The sequence below is a fragment of the Anser brachyrhynchus genome (genome assembly GCF_964034855.1).
Source record: "Anser brachyrhynchus genome assembly, chromosome: 7".
Lineage (NCBI taxonomy): Eukaryota > Metazoa > Chordata > Aves > Anseriformes > Anatidae > Anser > Anser brachyrhynchus.
Genome location: NC_137701.1, coordinates 19,594,030 through 19,616,053, shown reverse-complemented (window position 1 = coordinate 19,616,053; position 22,024 = coordinate 19,594,030). Strand labels below are relative to the sequence as shown.

Here is a 22,024-nt window from a genome sequence, read left to right as displayed (position 1 = left end):
TTGCACTGGTGACCTCCAACCAGCTGCATTCACTTTCAGAACATCTCTCTCTGCAGGAAATCTAAAGGCCTTTTAGTTAGCAAGCTAGTGTGCATTCAGAAGGAGTAACTGCAGGAAGAGCCCAATGTGCTTTGTTTCTCTGGCCTTTCTTCACAGAAAGATTAATCATCTGTGAAATGGAAACGGCAAACAGCAAGTGACACAAACTGAACCCTTCAAGCCTTTCCTCATCAGTTTTGTGGTGCTGAATCTGAAAGCTGCGTGTGGCACGGCTCTCCTTACAGGCAGGTGTTAATAAAAGGCTCTTGGGTCTGAAAGGTCAAACTTGGCTCTTCTAGGAGTAGTACATTTCAGAGTCGATTTTTTCTGGTAGATAATTTATGATCATGCTTTAAATAATGCATTTTTGGGGGTTATAATTGACACAACGGAGAATTAAGGTATTTGAAATACAAAGAAGCGTTCCCGAAACCATTGCGCGCACAAAATTTTTTACACTTAATGCTATGCGGCTGAAGCACATTATAAACAACCACAAATAACATCAGTATTTACTACAGTCTTTCCTAGTCAAGCACTTGCTGCAGCGAAAAACAAAGACAAAGCTCTTCAAAATCTTCAGATCCTGATTTGAAACCCTCCAGGAACATGACTCCCCACAGATTTTAACAAGGAAGGGGCAAGCTAAAACTTTTAATGAAATCTAACATGTTCTGACGAAGAATAATCACTTTTACTCTCCTATAAGTGAATTTCACTCATAAATGTTTAAAAGTGGCTAATATAACACCATTTCCTACAAGGAGAAGATCAAAGTGCTATATTACAAATGCATTATGATTAAAAAAGCACTGTGCAGCTTTGCTATTAACTGTTCTTTAAACCCTAAAAGGCTTCCCATAGATCTCACTTGGCACTGCATATACAACCTTTGACAAGTAATGTAGACCATTTTTATTCATTGCCTAAAATTGTAGGCAATTATGTGCGTCACACTGGCCACCTGCAAATTCTGAATGCCTGCTCCAGTTGTCAGAGCAAAAAACTAATGTCGGAGGGGATTAATCTAGGGGGAGAGAGTCCTCTTTAATGGCTCCAGCAGGTGAAATGGCCCAGCTGGTTACTGTGATGAGTGGCCAGAACAGCTTATGTAGAGACATGCAACAAGATTACACATAAAGAAAACCACGGTGCCATCTTATCTTTAACCCTATCTGCTTTTTATTTTTTAATTAATCACTGCAAACGAGGCAAGGGAAGCAGTTCTAGCAATAGGTGCCTTTCATTTAAGATCTTTATCTTCAGCTTTTGTTTAAATAGATAGACAAAAAAAATCAACGCAATCTCGAATTCCTGTCCAGCAGTGAAGGAATTCTGACTACCTGATATTTCAGGTTTTTAAATAATTCTATAGGCACCTACCACATGGTTCTCAGCATTACAATTCCCGTCCAACAGGAACTCGTTATCGCATATAAATTAGAGTCAATAAAAAATTTACAGAAGAAAACACTATAGCAAGAGTTGTCAAAGCCAATTTTTAGGCTTAAGCAGCAATAAGGTTTTTTTTTCCAATCAGACTGTAAGGGTAGCTACATAATGTGGAACCTCCAGAAAATTTCAAGAATCAATACAACAAATAACATTTGCTCTTTCCAAAGCATTATCTAAGCACAGAGACGTCAATCAGAGATTCCCTTCCCCATTCAACTGGCTACTTATAGCTACATGTCTAAGCCAATTTTGAAACAGACCTAATTTTTCAGAGTTCAGTTTGAGGTACCCAACTTCATGCAGTTCACAGCTGTTGTTCCAGAGGAATAATTGCGTGGCTAACTTCTACGGAGAAGGCTAACCAACACAACCTGCTGCGCAGAACTGACAGCTGTATGCATGCAAGCCTGCTTCAGTTTTACAGAGAAAGTGGCGAAGTATTGGAAAGCTTTCTTTAAAAAAAGGACAAACTTATTAGCAAACATAACGTCTATGTTCAAAGCTGGTGAGGCAGGAAGACACAAAGAAAAAAAGTGGAAATGATTATTCAAATTTTCTCTGACAGAGTACCGGGACAGCCGCACCCAGCAGAATTTAAGGCAGGCAGCCCACAACTCAAATGACACGAGACAGATGAACTCGGGTTCCCCTGCACCAGTGGCGGTGTCCCCTTTACATGAGATTTAATATGATCCCTTAACAACAAATCTGTAAAGTGCTAATAACAATATGAAGAAAGGCAACTATTCCCACGTATTTCCTGTTCTCTCAGCCACCCCAAAACTCTAAACAAACAGGCAAAAAGCACGTTTTCAGGCTGTATTTCATTTAGCACTATTTTTGCTTTTATTAGTTGTTTCTATTTAGGCCTGGCGAAAGAATATGAACCGACCTTTTTATCTTCACTCTCATTTTAACAGTTATTTAAACACTTCTAGTCACTACTCTAGTTAACTCAGAGATGCTTAATAACAGAACGCAGAGCAATGATCCACTTTGTTTCGTTAGGTCTGGCCTTCCCAGTTGCGTGCTGCGAGGCCAATCTGTCACCAGCAGAACGATCCCCTTCTCTGTCTTTGATGAGAGGGGGACTCTGGTTCCATTTTTCAGATAGCAACATTATACCAAGCATCATTTAAGAACACCATCAAAAAAAGCCTCCAAAATCCCATTTAGATACGATTGTCAAAGCACATGAAGTACAGCAAACATCATGAATATCAAATACCACTGTTTTAAACATTAGATCATTTCTGACTATACCCTTGGCAGTATATTTAGCACATGTGGATACTTGGTATATTTAGCCATATGCAGTACAGAGATTTTAATTTAGGTCCTGCTCTCCTTTTCAAATGAAGGCAAGTAGTCAACCCAGAAATGTTAAGCAGGACCTTAACAGTAAGTCCCAACGGTATAAAATACCACAAAGAAATACATTTAAATTGCATTTAGCAGATTTATCAAGACATGCTCATGAGACACTACTGTGTAGAAAAATGTGCATATATTAATAAACTCTCTGGATGGATGATAGTTATAACATGTGCCAATGCCAAATTCTTCTTACAGCGTGAGGGACTAAACTAAAGCTTGGAAAACTCACTTGCCTACTTGGCATCAGAGAATTGTGAGGTTTTTGTTGGAAATTAGCAGGGCATGTAATTAACTTCCGCAAATTTAATAAAGAAGTAAGCAGTCGTGAGGATTATCACTTCACACTTCAAAGTGCAAGTGAACTCTCCGTGATTTTGCAGGCAGTGCAAAAGTCTCCGCTACTACAGAGACTAACTGAATACAGGGCTCTTTCCTTCCCCCAGACAAGAGATTTCTAGGAAACAGGGTGCTTCTTAGCACCTTGTTTGCCTCAGTACTTCCAAGATGTAATGACTGACCAACTACCTGTGAACACATCTGCTTTTGAAGTATTCAATTAAAATATTTCAATTTAGGCATTGCTATACTGAAGTAGCAACATGGCAAATGAGGTGAAATTGGCCAAATTCCATCAATTTCACTGTTGTGTTCCTCTGAAAAACTATAAGGACTACCTAAAACATTACCTGTAGCTCTTAGTTAGCGCCCCTCATTTCATACAGGCTGACAGCATAGCATGCCAGCAGTAAAGGTAATAGTGTAAAATTAATATACTCAGAATTCCCTAAGGAATCTGGCTAAGTGACATAAAAGTGTTTAATTAAAAAACAAACACTACATACACTAAATGCAATCAACACTACCTAACTAGTAGGTCTAGAGTGTAATGTAGATAGAAAATCTACAGTGTGTTTCCAGTGGTGCTCCAAATAAATTACTTGCGTATTGCTACTTAACTTTCATCATCACCCTAAAAAAATAATGAAAAAGACCATTTTAATGACACAGATTACAAGAATAAATGACTAAAAACATGAATCACACATGCAGTGACCAGAACTGTCGAACGCTGTTTGCTTTTACTAAATCTGTCTATCATTAGAATAAATTCAAGCTCATATGGGTAATGGGTGGGGGATAAGGAAGGGTGGACAAAGTATTTACTACGTAGCGGACCTGCCCCTTGCAAGAGAGACTAAGACTTGAAGGTTACAAGATTAGGCTTTAGTTACTGTACTGTAACTAAAAAGACTAATGCAGTCTTTGAGTACATAAATACTAATGTCAAATGTGAATAGTTTCGCACTTACCTGATGAAATACCAAAAGATGGGAGAAAAATTATAAAAGGTATTCAAAAAAAATGCTTAGATATTAAGATTTCACATGCTTGAATCTCACCAAAAAGTCAGGGCTTTTCACACTAGCATGCAGAAAACACATGGCTGAAAGCTGAAGGTTGACAAATACAAACTAAAAACATGTTTGTTTATTTTTATTTATTTCTAAACAGTAAAGTTAATTAATCACTGGCACAGCTTATTCAAGTTACAGTAATTTGTCTCTCCCTAGAAAATATTTAAGTAAAGGTTCCCCCCCCCTCCCCCCCAAAAAAAAGTTTAAACGCACCTGTGAGAATTAAACTGAGATATGCAGGGGATCAAAACAGATCATTATTATTCCATCTGCCTTTCAAAATAGCTATGGTGTTTATTTAGTCACAGGTACAAACTACTCTATTTGAGGTAAAGAGTACTCCTAGCCAGTTAAACTGTGCAGCTCCAGGAACAATTTATCACACCCACAACAGTTTCCTTGCTAACACAACGAAATGTATGGTGATCACAGTCCTGTTCATAGCTTTCCTGGGAAAACGTTTTCAGTTCTAGCTAGCATAGCCTCATCTCTGTACTCTTCTGAGAGGTTTCCTGGTGATGTAGAAGAGCAGGACTGAAGTGATAAAGAAAGAATTTATTGTAAAAGCAATGTTTAGACAAAGCGGTATTTTTAAAAAACAATTTAGACAAATTTTGCAGTTAAAAAAAGGTTAGATCATGTTTTTCAAATACGTTAAGTGCTTAAATAAGCTGTAGCAGCCAGGTGCAAGAAAGAGAACAAGTCAGGTACTGCATCAACTGGAGTGACAATGAGCTCCTCTGTGGTACAAAACAATGTCTAATCTCTTACAATTCCCTTGCTCACTGACTTTAATAAAAATACAATGGGAGAAGTAATGGATTTAGGACAAGTGTATTATCCTTTCTTCTATTCAATACCTCTTAACAGAGCCAGTACAAGCTGTACATGATATAAGGTTTACTCAGAGCTAGATGCCAATAATGTTTATGAACCACTGCAAGTACTTTCACCCAAAATATTCTAAAACCATTCCAGGCAACGTAACTCATATTAATAAGCTCCAAATTCTCTCCTGTGTTGGTCAGCCTTGGAAGTTTTAAGGCATATACATTAAAAAAAAATAACTTGCAGATTCTCAAAGAAAAAAGTATACAAATACAGAAATCAGTCTATCTGCAAGTGATTATTTCAATCAATTCAGGAATTCAGAACAGGGAAATTGTACTGAAAAGAAAAGTGACATTTTCTCCACACATCCACTGAACTTTTCTTATTGCATTTGTGTACACACACTTATTTCCAAAGAAATCCATGTGCGAACGTATTTGTTCTAAAAGTGAATTAATCCAACTGAAAAAGATGCCTTTTCCAGAATACAACTATTCATATATGAAGTTGTTTTGGTGATACGCATCGTCTATTTACAAGTTACAACTGTGGCTTGATCTAGACATTCCCAAAGAGACATTATTTTAAACCACTATTCAAATCTATGCAGGGAAGATCAGCCTTGACAGGAAGTATTTAAGCATTGACTTCTCTTTGTCTACTGATAATACCAAAAGAAATCCAAACGTGTATTTATACATTATGTACTTCCACCTCAGGCTTTTCTACCAATTAATTCACAAACATCTGCCATGAATATTTTCCTGTTACATTCACAACGTTCTTCAGAATAAACTTTAATTTCCTTTAAATACCACATTAAGCACAGTAAATGGTCCACTGAAGATTTTAGGCATAATTACGTGCATCAAGAACACAAATATTTTCTTGATTCCCTATGATTTAACATTTAAGTTACTAATTGTTAACAGCCATTGGCAAAAAGTGTGTCAATAACGTACACATACACTCTTCCTTTCCTTCCATCTCCAGTGGAACAAACTGACCTCTCAAACTTTCCTCACAAAAACAGATGAAAGCAACTGACAAAAAAAAAAAATACAATTCACTACTGTATTTATCTTCAACTTGGAACGAAAGAAAGGTGAAAATTCCCAACTGACATCATCAGTTAGATGAAATAAGAGTTCATCCATCCGTGAGAACTCTGGCGAGTGCATGCGGTACGAGGTCAGTGAATTTTGCTCAGTGCAATCCCATTCATCAGAATATCGCGGGCAAGAAATATTTTCACCCTGTTTTCATCTAGCATAGTGGTAATGAGAAGCAACAGAATCTACCACCTCTCTGCGGTTTGTGAATCATCTCCCAAACAGTACTGGTAATTTTAAATGAAGAGAAACGACTGTCGAACGGTTACTGTATTATCAGGACAGGACCAATATGTTAAATGGAAAGGAGGAGGAAGGAAGAACCATAGATTACATAGACACAAGATATCTGCTGACAGGTGTTTATGCTCTGGGGTTTTGGTCACTGTATCAATTACTAATTTATCATCCACTGCAATAACAAAGCAAAGCTTGATTTGTTTCCTCTGCACTAGATGGTTCTAATACCATGACATTAAAAGGCATCTTTAATTCTTTTCACAATTGCTACTACTTTTGCTCTTAAAAAGTGTTTAATTTCAAAAGCTAACCTTATTTTCAAGTTGACAGACTTTGACAACAGAATTTGGATGTCTTGCAGAACTTACAAAAGCATCCTTTGAACTGAAAACTGGAAGTTCAAATACTGCAGACATTGATCCTGACCTAAAGATTTTGTCTTCATATCACTGAAGTCAACAATCTGTATGAACTCAACTATAAATAATATTCTTACGGTCAGATATATAAATCGCTATACCATTACCACTAAGAATTATTCTGTGCTGGAATTCAAGATTTGGAGCACTAACAAAGGATTGAATGAATAGCTATCAATTGCAGGGGGTCAATCTCTAAGGACTAGAATTGAATCACGCGGGAAGGGTAATGGAAGAGAATCCTGTAATAATGTTCACTTAACTGTATTATATTGTATTAACTTGAAGACCTCCGTTTCCAGGACTGAAAATCCCATAAACCAAATACATATATATACACGCATGTACATATATGTATTTAAAACAAGATCTATAAGTTTACGTACTTGAATTTTACTTTGAAATCTCCTGCTACCCAAAATGACAGATGAATAAGCTAATAATAAAGAAGTTTAACTCAACTTCTTTCTCATGTCTCTACAGATACCAGCACCAAGCAGATTTAATATATAAAATCTAAATTACTCTAATTTCTGAAGTGATTCTCATACCATTTTAGTACATGCTGATATTGGGGATATTTCTGTTCTATAATACCTCATTTAGAAGGTTATAGTCAAAATAATATATGAATGTATACTGAGTCTGAAAGAATAGTACCCTTAGTAAAAAAACAGACATCATTTCTAAGAAGCCTGTGAGAAGAACACTTGCAAAACACAAAAGTGAATGTGAAGGAAGCTATTCCGTGTCTATGTCAACAGTGCATGTTGCTGATCTTGGACCATATCGTGTCATTGATTTTTAAGAAGAACTTGAAAATGATTTCATTGATGGCTTCTTAACAGCAGTTGGCTATTTTATTTCTGCTGACAGGAGATTGAGAAATCAATTCTGTGAGAGAGAGCACGAACAGTTAACACTGTATTCAACTGCAAAGCCAGGTCACTGCACAAAGGTGAACTTACCAACTGTATGCAATGTGGGCTTACATGAAGAAAAATGATAATTAACAAGTTAGAGCACAGGTGTGAAGACAGGCAATCGAATAAAAATCTCAGATTTAAGAATTGCTGGCTGATACAGACTGACAATTTTTTTTTTCTTTTTTTTTTTTTTTTCCCCTCTTCGCCTTTTGGAGATTTCAGACTATCAAGTTACAGTTGTGGAGGCTTACTGATAAAGAAGAGAATCCTCTCCTCTAAAGCAGAGGATTCATATTTATGAAATAAAAAGAATGACTTCCACTTTCAATTAGGTTCCATGAAGCTCAAAGTGAAATCCCCATTGATGCCAACAATAAGTTTACACAGGTCACACAGATTATAGTCTCTCTGAAATCAGTGACTTTTTCTTAGCTTTCATATTAGGCTTATTGTTATATTCAGCAAACAACCAAAGGAAAAACACGCTCAACTAAGATCAATACTATTTCTTTTCTTTCCTCACCTTCTTCTTCTTTCCCTAATCTTATATAGTTTTTCCTCAATAGATTTCAAAGTGCTCTCAAAAAAGTGGAAAGAAATGAAAAATGCAATTCAAGTGCTAGATGTTTTTGTTCAGCAGGGGAAAGAAAGCAAGTAAAAGGTCTGAAAGTGATATTGGTAAGAAAGCTTTCAGTATTTTTATTTGAATGAACCATAGAACTTTCACAACTCTCAACCAGTTAAAACGCTTAAGAAATTCTGAAGTGTCTTTACCTTAAATTCCTCCAAAAAGGATGAGAAAAGGAAACTACGAAAGAGACAGACTAAAATTTTAACACTGTGCTTAAGAAAGTTTTTCCCCTTTTAATCTCCCAGTTTTCTTGAAAGGGAAAATGACTGAACACTCAGAAGACAGACAAGTGCTGTTTGTTGAGCACCTCTGTTACAGGAAGAGCAGAATATTATCTATGTCTAACATTATACTGGCAAATAACACAAGAAAAGGCAAACCCTGAGTAGTTTTCCATTCCCTCCCAATTTATGAAGATAACCTGTTTAAAAAAAAAATATATCCTTAGCAGTTTATACTGCTGTCTCAATCACTTTTCTGCCCTGGGAAGAGGAGGCCCAAAATACTCTCTTAACAGAGAATCATCTAGGTTGGAAAAGCCCTTCAAGATCATCAAGACCAACCATCAACCTCACCTACCAAGTCTTATCACTAAACCACATCCCTAACCACCACATCTACATCTCTTAAATACGGGGACTCGACAACTCCTCTGGGCAGCCTGTTCCAATTCTGAGATTGCATGGAGGTGCAGTTCTTAACTGTTCGTCTTTTTCACCACCACCACCAATTCCTTATGGTTTCTCTTACCATATGTCTAAGTCATTAACTGCACAGTTAATTCTCCAGTATATCATATAAATGCAACCACATGCCTTCACTGTGACATACAATGTTAAAGGAAAAGACAAAAAAGGTTGCAGAGGAGCAGCTCACAACCGAATGACTCGACATCTATGCAAACCCCTTCAGTGGATGGAAAACTCAGAATCGCTATTATGATCTTACAATTACACAAGGCTATTGGCAGGCACCAGGCCTGAGGATTAATTTACCAGGAAAAGAAAAGTAACTGGGCAGAATTCTTATGGACCTTTACCATAAAGAAGTCCATTTTACTAAGTTCTACCGCCCACCTTACAATTCATGCATACAAGCCACAAAGGAAGACAAGCATGAAGGTCCCAAGATTAGCAGGACCTGATGCCCTGCACTTCCCTGGGCACATTCTCTGGTGACCGTAGAGAGCAGAGTTCCTACTTGGAGCCTTTGTCTCCACGGAAGCATTTATTTGTGCCTTTCCCTTCTGTTAAGCCACCCATTTCCATGAAACAAAAGAATTTAATACCTTTGAAACCTCTATTGTTGACAAACTCAGCTGAAACTGACCGAGTGTAACAGCTGTTACTGAGGTTAGAACTGGCAGAGCAATGCAACTTCAAAACCTTGTGTTTTGCGTGTGTGACTTCATAAAGAAAGGCTAAAATCCCCCAAGGAATAACAGGAAGTATAAATTACAAACACAAGATGACAAAATCCATTTGACTGCTGAACTACAGATTTAAGTACTGGTTAGGAGATTGAAGGAAGAGGCAAAGAAAAGGATGAGAAACTGAAGCTGAGAAGAGACCAGTTAATAATGGAGATTTTGAAGTTCTAATTGATTTGAATTACATTTCTAGGTTTGAGTTTTTAATTTACTGTCTCCCTTGATTGTAGAATAATCTGATTTGCTGATGATACAAAAGTGGGAGGAGTGCCTGATACCCCAGAGCGCTACGCTGCCATTCAGAAAGATCTCAACCAGCTGCAAAGATGGACAGAAGGGAACCTCTTGAAACTCAAAGGCATGTGCAGGGTCCCACACCTAGGGAAGAACAACCACATGCACTCGTACAGGCTGGGAACTGATCTGCTGGAAATTAGCTCTGCAGAGAAGGATCGGGGGGTTCTGGTGGTCACCTGAATCTCTCTTGCCTGACGTGAAAGCCTTCAAATCATCCAAATAAGTCTCACTTCGACTAACCGAGGAATAAAATACTTCACTAAGGGAAGTCACCAAGGAAGTGCTTTTTAAACACCGCATCTTAGAGCGGGATATTCAATTTCACATCCTACTCGCTGCCAAACACTAGTCAGAGACAAAAAAACTTAGTGTGCTTCAATGCTGATAAACTAAAATACCAGCACTGCTGTGACAATATTTTTCTTACTAGTTGCTATCTAAAAAGCTATGGGATAAAACAATATTTTTTATTTCATAATTGCTAGGCATAAATATCCTGTTTCCATACTGATATGATGTAATAATTAGAGAACATGCTTTACATTCCACCAGAAATACCTTTGGAAGGCTAACGAAATAAAGAAAAATTAATAACTAGACTACTGGCAAAACATAGCTGACTTGAAAGTCACGTGGCAGTAAAATAATAATTTTAAAAATATCCTTTGAAGTTGATGACTATTATATATTTCTAATCTACAGAAAACAACCACTGTTACCCCATGATATTTGAGCTCATTTAACAGCTTTCCACAACCACATTCAAAAATTAACTTCAACTAGCAGCCTTCATTTAACGTGCATTAAAAGACACAAAGTGCAACCACATCAAGAAAAACATATTCACTTTGAGGCTACTAGGAATACAGTATCAACATCAGACTGGAACTTAACAGCAAGAATAATTTGGAAGTCACTGCTGTACTTTGAATTACAACTAAACCCCTGATCTAAGTTTGATGAAGCACTGGAAACTCATAATAAACTTGTGTCAGCAAGAACATTACAGTTAAATTTAAAAAATGACAATTACCTTTTTAATTGAAATCTTAAACTTTCAACACAGCAAATAATCCATTCTTTTTTTTTAAAAAACTTAGAATAATTACTTCAAAATACACAAAAATAGTGGTGTTTTGTATTATGCATGTGCGATATCATGAGCAAAATCCAACAATGTAAAAATTTCAATTCAATGCAGGCAGTACTTAATGATCTACGTTTATACTTACATATTCAGGTTTCAATTTCTTGTCTCCGCCTCTCACAGCTACTTTTTCTAGCTTGTCTATACTCTGCATGATCAGTTCCTCATCTTTAAGTCGAAGTTCCTCATGTATTATTTCGATGTCTCGAACAGGATCTACACTTCCTTCAACATGAGTGATATCATCATCTTCAAATGCTCCTAAACCAAAGAAAAATTTAAGTTACATATTAAGGTAAAAAGACAGAATACAGATCTTTAAAACAGACTATTAAGAGTCACAAGAATTTAGTATGAAAAAGTAAAGTCGGCAGGTCTGTTCTACTGCCTGTACACAACTGTTACTGGCAATATTTTATAACATACTGCTGTAGTTTGCTAATTTATGTATCAACTCCAAAATCCACAGATTTATACACATGCATGCAAAGCATAGTGTTTTGCCATTTCAGGAGAGCACTTAAGCCATCTTTAAGAGTTTTTTCTAAATAGGAACAGATTAGAGCACTTTCCTGAAAATTGGTACCACTGTATTTAACAGTGTCTTATCTATCAACAGCAAACATGGTAGCCAAGTTCAAAATCGTGGAACATTTTAATACACACAGTAATGACTAAACGACTGGTGGAAAGAAAACCTTACAAATCATCCTGGCAGCCCTCACTGGCTGACCAATTTTATGCATTAAGAAAAAAAGAAGTTCTAGACAAAGAATTCTGAAGTTCTGAACGACTCTTAGTGTTTCCAAGGGAAACGGGGTTTAGAAAAAAAGGCCTGAAATCATCTGGCAGACCTCTTCCCTGTTTCAATCTACTTTATCACTGTGGTTCTGACGGTGATTAGATAATGAACCACTCAGACACACAATTTACACAGCAGCTAATTTCATCGGCCTGATTTGAGGGTATGGTTTTTAGGGGGCCATCAAAGAAGCAGATGAAGGTGCATTTGTCATATATGAGTGACAACCATTCACACTATCTGAACAAAATGGTGCTGGCCCTTATTAGAAACACATGCTATTATCACATATTTAAAGTGCAGTTGAAGCCATAATTTCAAATTGCCAACTGGAAACATAAGGGTAAAACAACCAGATATTACTGAAGCATGTGTGCTGACTTCATGCCCTTCTGAAGACAATCTGGCAACATAATTCAACTAGGATTTAAATTATCAGATAAACAGCATCACAAAAAAAAATAAATCAATAAATATTTAAAGAATAAAAACATTAACACTTTGTTACTTAGTTCCTGGATAATTTTTCAGTGTATTTGCATGCCTATTCCGTAACATTAAATATATGCCCGAGAAATAAGCCATGATAAGAATTTTATTTAAACTTTACCAAAATGATTTTTTTTTTTTTACAGGGGGAAAAAAAGGCATTTCTTGTACTAAATATAAAATAGGAGAAATGGTAGACTACGAAGCACTCTTCAACTGACAGAAAATTGAGACACTCTGTTGTCTCACACATCTGAATTTTTTCCTTCTAAATTACTGAAAACAGGGGTTTTAGCAATAAAGATTTTAACATCAAAACAAACAATACACAGGTTTAAAATGTTGTTGGCAGTCAAACATGAAAATCATTTTCACATAAACATGAAAAGTCTTTAGAACAGTGATTAGGGGAAGTTTCCTGCTCTCCCGTCAGCTGTCTCTCTCCAAAGATCATCTGCGAGTCCCCCAGTACAAGAAAAACACCTCCGCAACAGATGCAGCCCTGATGCTGGCTGTGACGGGAGAATGTGCCTCCGTCAAATGAAAACCTGCTACGCTAACCCATACCAATGCCAGGCAATTAAAGAAGAGGTGCTGTAGCCTTTGTCTTCCATAAATCCCTATCTGTGCACCAAAGTCAGCAATGGGACGTGGGCTGTCTGGATGCATGAATACGTGAAACCGTCATTCTACGGATCTGTTTAAATATACAAGGAAATTACTCCAAAAAAAAAGAGTAGGAATATGTCACCATATAGATCAAAGAAAATTCTTCTACCTGCCCAGACTTCTCAACAGATTATACTATTTAGTCAGCTAAAAAAAGGTAAAAAGTGCTTTCCTCCTTGTATTAAGAAAAAAAGAGTGCATCACCATCTAAATAATATAGTCTCAAGCTGTTCACATCTTCCTGCTGCATTTGGTGTCCACAGGGTTTAAAAAAAACCACACTATAAAAGCGAGGAGAAAAGCTCTATGACTATAGAGATCCCACATTAAGAACATAAAAATAGGTAGTAAATTGTTTAATTGGGTTGCTTGGTCAGGTGAGGAGTTTCTCATGAAAGAAACAGACACTAGTTGCATGTTCTATTGAAACACTGGATTGTGAGCCTAAATTTTCAATTCTGAGTTTAGAAGAAAAGTGCATTTCTTAACTTGGAAAGGATGTAACATATCAACAGGCGTGCTGACAAAAGCTCATATAATTACTTTTTAAATAACCAGGAAGTCAATTAAATTAATCATGACAGATATTTTTAAATTATCAGGAACACTTGGAGAAGAGAAATCAAAATCTTCCCATTGAGACAGTTGCAGTCCATACGAAAGCATTTAGGTATAAAATTTTGTACACACAAAAGACCCTCAAGCTGGAATAACGTCCAGATTTTGGCATAAACTGAGAGAGACTTCTTCATAAGCAAGAGGCATTAAGGTTTATTTTTGAATCTCTCAATTCAGGATGTACTGGACACAGATTTCAGTCATCAACCTAAAACAGATCAGCTGCTGACTGACAGCCCAGCCAGAACAAAGATGATGGGATACTCAAGGAAGAAGGAAAAGAGAAGGGAGAGAGACACTACTCTGATGAAAGAGCCTTAGTTATAACTTCATTTCGATATCCATGTGGGATCAATCTTGGACAACCCATTGTACCAGCCTCAAGCCCGCTCTGTACTGATGGAATAGCACAAATCACGCTGAGCGTTGTAGGGAAACCAACTCCAGCCTGCAGAACTGAACGTGGGCTAATCCAGGGACATCAGTAAGCAAGAACTGGTGGTTACCTAAGGGATTAGGCTCTGTGGAGAGGAGAGATCATCTGGAAAAGCAAAACTGAGAAAATAACTAAGTTAAATTATTAGAATTTAGAATTTTGTAATTATTATTACAGAATAATGTTTTAGTCAGTCCTTGGTTTAAAAGCAGTTTTAAAAGGAAGTTTAAAAAGAAGTTTTAAAAGCAGTTTATGGACATGTTGCACTCTGAAGATAGCAAATAAAAGACAAATGTTGGTAAGAAATGCTGACACTGACATAGCTGATACTGATCACTGATTACAACAGAATCAGCAAGTAAAAATAATATGGAAAGGGAGAAAAGGAGACCAAAAAGCTTGGTAGAAAGATGAGGGAGAAAAGTTTCCCTGAAGCCACACTAAAGGTGCATCTAGATGAAGAAAAGAACACGAATGGGATAGTCGATAAAAAACAGAACACCTACGGTCACCTGCTAGCATTTCTGATTATGAGCAGTGTTTAAAATATGGTGAACCTCAAACACAAACATGTCCATCTTCTTATTGACACAGCAAGGATTCAACTGCTGTACATGTGAGGGGATCTTTCCACGGTTAGAAACTTGTCTACGCTCTGTCCTCTAAGAGCGTACCTGCACCTGTCTGGTTACCATTTGCTGAGCCCTGTGGTCTGGCTTCCAAAGCAGAAAGCAGCAACTAGTAACCTGGTTCAACTGCCTTTATGCCCTTCAGGAACTCCCAGTATTTTTTCCAGAAAAAGAGGAATCAGTTTACCATCTAGGCAGGAAAAAAACGTGTCCGTAAAAAGTCTTACTCAAGAGCCTTCCCAAAAAAGCATCTCTGTCAACACCTAAGAATCCTAACTGAAGCTTTTGAGGGGAAGAAAAGAAGCCCAAAATGATGGATGACCCTGTTCTCCAAGACATTTATAATGAGACAGGGTAGGCAGGAAGGGGCAGGAGGAAGCAGTTCTGGAAAGTATGGCTATGTGAATAAGAATATGAAGTTGCTTAAAGATAAGCATATAGCGACACAGGAAAGTCAACCAGAAAACAATAATCAATAATTTCATTATTTATGGAACTGGTTATGACTTCTCTGGTGTCCAGTGTGTCCCACCAGAAGTATGTTTTCATCAGAGGTCTGTCAGCCTTTCAAAAGAAGTTGAGTGGAATCTAAGTCTTTCTTCAATTATCCTAGCTAGGAACCTTTTTTCAAATTACCACCTAGAAAATGTCAATGGATTTGCATTTGAGCTTGAAAGGTGGACCCCTTCCACTTCCTTTGGTGTAAAAGAACAATGACTACAGAGTTAGAAACATCACGCTTGCTGTAAGCGAACAAATCTGTTGTGGTAAACTCCCATAACATTTTAGTGACATACAGGTATCATTATTAAAACAAGGCAAGTACGTCAGACAGGAAAAAAGTAAAGCCTAACAGCAGCACAGTTCATCTTGCCACCTAACAGCACCAAAGTAACGACAGCCTGAAGCTACTAGAAAGGAGGAGATATGAAATTACCACTGCCAATTATCCAGCTCCCTCTTCAGCTGCCAGCAGGTCCAAACCTAAAGGATTCTCCAGTTTCAGGGAAGGATTTATCTTTGGCTGTGGGGTTTATTTGGGCTGTCAGGGCCGAAGTGTGGTGGGCCCACAGTGCTGTGAAGCAGTCTGGATCTTTTTCCTACACCAGAAGTGAGCTCTGCACGGGGTCCCACTCTGTCACTGCAGGCAGTGCACCTGCAGACCTCTTTGGAGAATCCAGTTAGCAATGACACTTATTTATACATGTTCAAATGTAATGCTAGGAGGTAAAAAATATTTTTAAAAAGATGCACCGAAGAAGTAACGCAGTGACAGCTGGTTCTGCACTTTGCTTCCAAGTGATACTGGATAACTAAGATGGGGAAAACAGGATAACTGGCTGGAGAAGATGTCGAAACACTGTTTTTGTCCTGAAGAAGAGCAGGAATTGCCTATCTGCCAGGTCCTGATGGCAGCAAGACCACACAGACTTCATCTTCTCTCCTTCACATGCAAAAGTAGTAACAGATAAATATGTATACAGCACAGCAGTAACAAATGCCACATTTTAAACGGTATCATCTAATGGCATGCACGTTTCTTTCCATTTCTTTCAAGAATCAGCTTCAAAATTCTTTGACAAAATTTACCTCTCAGCCTCCAGAGATTTTTGCATTGCTTATGTTATACCTGTCAAGATCTGATGACTGTATGTTATGTATTCATCTGAACAGAACCACTACACTTAGTTACAGGCTATCATCAACCAATTCATTCTCTTGCTAAAATCAAGTCATCCAATTACTCCTTGACTAATCAAGGCTGTTTTGGCTTTTTCTTTTTTCAAAAGGTACTCAACAGCATAAACAGTTCACTTACAAGAAATGGAAAGGGGCTAATCAGCAGAATTATTGTTTTGCTGCCACAATTTGCAGTATTTAAATGTAGTTGCTGATTGGACTGAAAGTTTTATGATATAGCATATAAAACTAGTTTGACGCAAAAACGAAGCTGCCTAAAAGCCTAAACTTTATTGTTCCTGTCTGCTCTGAGCAGCTACCGAGATGCTGAAAACCAAATCAAAATAATACTAGACATCTTATTCTGATCCTAATTGCAATTATGGAAATTAATTAATATCTTCAAAATTAATTTATACTTATGTCAGTTTCTTCATTTCTTTAATTACCCTTATCCTTAAAGCAAAATTGAACAAAATATTTGGCTAATATTAAGCTTCCACATAACAGCATTTTGGTATCTTGTATTCATTTACGAAAGGTAAGCAACTGCATTGGCCTATGTTATGCTCTAATTAAGACTGATATTCACAACTTGATCAAAATCTGAACTGCACCACAAGGTGAAACACCCATCGGTATTTAGGGTAATGACCAGCCTCTTCTTGTCAGTAAGCTATAAAAGAATGTTTAATAACACCACCAAAAACCAGACCTAAAGAATAATTGATACTTGCACTTACTCGCAAGCATACATTCAATGACTATTATCAAAAAGAGCTGCTCATCACAGACTGATACAGTACATCACAATATGGATACATACCCTGTTATAAGCCCTGAAGTAAATGAGCAATAATACCTATCTGGCCATTCACTAGGGTAGAAATGGGGGGGAACAAAAAGAAACAAAATAGGGTAACTTCGGCAGGGGGCTAGAAGCAGAATGTTTCTTTGAGCTGTCAAAAGAAACAAGACTACAAATGTCAAAAAACATTAAATCATAAATAGTATCTCTACTTAGACTTGTCTGACATGTTATCATCAGTATTATAAAGATTTAAATGGTTAAAAAAAAACATTTCTGACTGAGGTACAAGTGCATTTAGCATTATAGAGAGCATTAAACTTCGATGATGGTACATTTTACTGTGCATACTCACAATCAGAAGGGCAAAAGGATATTGTAAGAGTCAACGTATTTTACAGATTCTTAAATGTAGCACGTGTTAACAAAGGATCAACAAATGAAGTAGGTTTAGCATGTTTTCCCTTGCAAGCTAATCTCAAGTAAAATTAATCACCTGTAACACAAACCTAATATTCTTTGAGCAGAGTAATTTTCAGTTGAAGAAGGTGCACCTGCCTACATCTTCAACATAAGCAAAATCAAGTACAAAAAAAATTAAATAAAATGCTGTAAGTAAACCTTGACTTCTGAAGAAAGAATTTTTTCAGACATCTTTTGTGGCTTTGTTTTGTGCCACAGCCCTTTAAGTTTTGTCTTCATAAAGCCCTAACTAGTTGTAATCACTCGCAGTCTAATTGTGGACATTTATCTGCTTTTCTTATGCATAGAACATAGCTATTAAAGCTGAATGGTGATGGTGTGAAGTATAGGTTAAATTGGGTGAAATTAAAGCAAATTACTCTGGGATGTGGAACTCTGAAAATAGAAACCGCCAATGATTTGCAACCCTCTTGATGATCAGCTTCACAGAACCCTAAATGACAAGAAAACTTACATATTTTAAAGTTAACTAGATTTTTTTAAAAAAATAATGTGTATAAATTTATTTAAAATGCAAGCAGTCACTGTAGCAATAATTATTTTGTTTTACCTGCACCGTAGAAATGTAAGAAAAGGTTTTAATTCCCATTAAAAACATTTGTTTTTATTCTCAAGTTTAGCTGATTTTCAGTAACAGAAAAACAGTTCAGAATATTGGCTGTGGCATTAACTACTTTGAACACAAGGTTATGGTTTATGCGTACCATATGGCAATACAGATATGGGATGGTAAAAGCAGCTGCTTTGGGCTCTCTCGACTGGTGTGGTATTAGGACTCAAATTCATTACTTACCTCTACAAAAGATAAGCAGCTACACTTACCCTGCTGAGCCCTAATATTGCAGTAGTGGGGAGAGCGCAAAGCAAGCATCCCTCCCCAAAAGTCTGAAATAGCAGTTGAATAGCAGGCCATTCAATATCATATCTACTGGGAGTATTTGACAAAAAAAAAAAAGGGCAAGTCTATTTCAGCTCAGGCACACACACAATGAGAGCATGCAGCAGCAATACAGGATTTTAAATGACTGTAGTATCAACTTCTCGAGCATACAAAGAGTTTATATTTGCATAAAAGTACTTGTCAAGTAAGTATTTCACAAAGTCAGGGATGAGAATTACAACCTCCACAGGAAAACCTGAGGCAAAGCAATTCACTTAAGGACATGCAAGTTAACAGAAGAAACTACAATCTGGTTCCTAGTGGAAGCATTTTTAAGAGAAAAGTCGTTACCAAGAAAGTAGTTCCACTGAACTTATCTATAAAATCTTGTTCCAGAGTCCTCACCCTTGGATCTGTGTGACAAATATTAGTGATTTATTTCTGATGTAAAATGTGTTTACCTGCCATTGTTCTTTCATCCTAGCACCACTGGGATGCAGTCAATGCTCCGCAGGCAAAACCTTCTACCTGCTGAGATTTGCTATCAACTTGGTTGCACCGGGTAAAGAGCATTATTTGAAAGCTGAAGGAATAATCTTTGAGCCCTTCATGCCTCCACTTGGAGAGGGCTCACTCTTACTGCCCTTGATCATACATTTGAAATATTATCACTGCACTGTCCACCAAGTAGCATCTGGGATACACTCCTTGGTAACTCTTCTGGCAACCCGCTTTGTCCAGGATCACATCATGCAGTAATTTGCACGGAATCATTATCGTAAGACACTGAGAAGGGCAGCACTCAACGTAACTTTGTGAGATGGCTGACATACCACCACACAAATCATTTAAGAGAATTCCCTAGGAAAAATTAGACTCTGTTCAGATTTTTCCAAAACACAACTGTGTTAATTGGAACAACAAGGGAAGTTTGGAACCCAGCCTGGATAACTGCAAAATTTCCAAAACATACAAAAGCTGAAGAATGTTAATGTTTGCTTCAGAGACAAGTGTTCTTGTCAACCTGAGCTCAGCAACGCTTCATTTCATTTTACATTCTAATGACTGAAAACCTCCCTCTGTGAGTTAGAGTCTTGAAAAGAGAAGCAAACAGTAACAAGGGAGAGTCCCCACGGGATCACCCTCCCTGCTAAGCCCTCGCACAGCAGCGTCGCCTACATAAAGCATGGTACGCTTGGGAAGGTCTGGCCACAAACGTCAGTGGGTAACTTTTAACACGCCTCTGTGAACCACGTATCCAGACCATTCACAGAAGAACATTTCTACCCAAGACCAGACTGGAACTCATGTATTTGTAATTTGATGGCATCTACAATGGAAAAAAAAATGCTCCCAAGCAGAAACCATTTGGAAGTAGAAATAAGCACATATATATGACTGCACATTTGTGTTACTTTCACCATCATCTCCACAGTGCATTTTATCCATTTTTTTTTCTGACTGAAGGTCGGTCTTCCAGGTCTTCTCTACAGAGCCAGGCTTAATTGGAATTCCTGACAGTCACCATAACAAAATATAATTGCTACCAATAACTGTGTTTTAAGACAATATAGTTACATAGATCACAAACAGGAACTAGCGACTACCAGTGGAAAACCACGGGACGGTTCCTTCTGGCCTCAAATGACCAGGAACACAGCAAACACTTTATTCATGGACAGTTTATCTGGGTCACAGATTGACTATGCCAATGATGCAGAGATACCTAAAAACACTTCAGCCTTCAACTTTTTATCAGGTCTCATATAGCACTGCCAAGTGGTTACCATGACTCCTATTGAACCGCTTTGGATCCTTAATGCTGCAACAAAGTCCAAGCAGTTCTGCAATCCTCAACACACTGCAATGCTATTAGTCTTTGTACCATAATGAACAGAGAATGAACAGTTCAGTTCAACACAGAATGTAAAGCTATAACCCTCCTGGAACCTACAGCAAAGGGTATAAAGAAGAATTACTGAAAAACGTTCCAATGAGGCAACTTCTCTTCAAAAATGTTCAAAGCAATCTTAAGATATATAAATACCTAGACAAAACTCAGTAATGAAAAATTTTCAGCTACCAGAGGTTAGTTACCTAAGCAGTTCCCATATATTCTGAAACTTAAAATTGTTGTTAAACAAGAATACTACACGAGTCAAACTTTCTCGCACTGCCTTACAAAAAAGCTATGAAAAAATATATTATACAATTTAGCACAGTGAAAATAAAACCGTGTGTAAACAATGACTAATTTATAAACAAGAGGTAGCTGAATTTTTAAAAGAATGGTATTTATAAGGAGTTGTAAACTCCATTCATCATATGTTGACAAAGAACCTTGTTCTACATATCCGAATGTCTCTCTTTTGAGGATCTATGTCATTGCATAATAGGAGTTAGGAGGAGTAAACATAACCTGAGGAAAGACCAGTCAAATTATTAAAAAAAAAAAATCAGAGCTGATAAAGACTTCAGGAAGCAAAAGTTTTTTGGTCAGTGCCATTACGCACATATATGGTTTAAGTAATGAAGTGTTGTGTTGCTAAGTGAATAAAACATCTTCAAAAACAAAAGCAAAAAGTGTCTCAGTAAATTTACCTTATGAAAATGTGCTCCATCACACAACTTTCCTTCTGCATTTAGAATGCAGTACATAAACTTAATGTAACATAATACACTTTATACAGATATGTTCTTTGTATATTAATTTAATAGAACCTTTACAGGCAGAACTCTCAAAAATTTAACAGAATTCCTGTTGAGAATGAAAAAAATCATTAGCTGTTGAGAGTTTGTTCTTCATCATTATTTTTCACATTCAATGATTAGTTTTCACCAAATTAAAGGTGATGTCACAGTTCTTTGGACTTCACATAAGGGAACAGCCTTGGGATCACAAGAAATGCCAAACTGTCTTTTTAAAATAGCACCTGAAATACTGAAAACAAAAGAGAATATCATTTACATCTTATTTGAGATGCTAGAGCTGAGAAAGATGGTTTGCAATATTTCCTGATCAATATTCAAATCTTACCGTAACAACCAGACAAAACCCAACACTACCGTTTTACTTCAGATGTTAGTCCTCCTATATAAAGCACAAAACAGCATTCCAACACAAAACTACGCATATTTGTAAAGATTGGCTGACCAGTTATTCCACAGGAAGTGAAGAACTCACTCTTTTGTACATCATTTCAGTGAAGAAA

At 37.1% G+C, this 22,024-nt stretch overlaps 1 protein-coding gene across 5 annotated transcripts in view; it reads right to left on the bottom strand.

Annotated features, from left to right (window-relative positions):
• OLA1 (Obg like ATPase 1) overlaps positions 1–22,024 on the bottom strand; it is a 129,209-nt gene that overhangs the window by 41,201 nt on the left and 65,984 nt on the right. For all 5 annotated transcript variants that reach the window (XM_080600856.1, XM_080600859.1, XM_080600857.1 and 2 more), the window contains one exon: positions 11,404–11,579. In XM_080600856.1, coding sequence (XP_080456982.1) covers positions 11,404–11,579 — 176 coding nt within the window. The remainder of the gene's footprint in view (positions 1–11,403; positions 11,580–22,024) is intronic.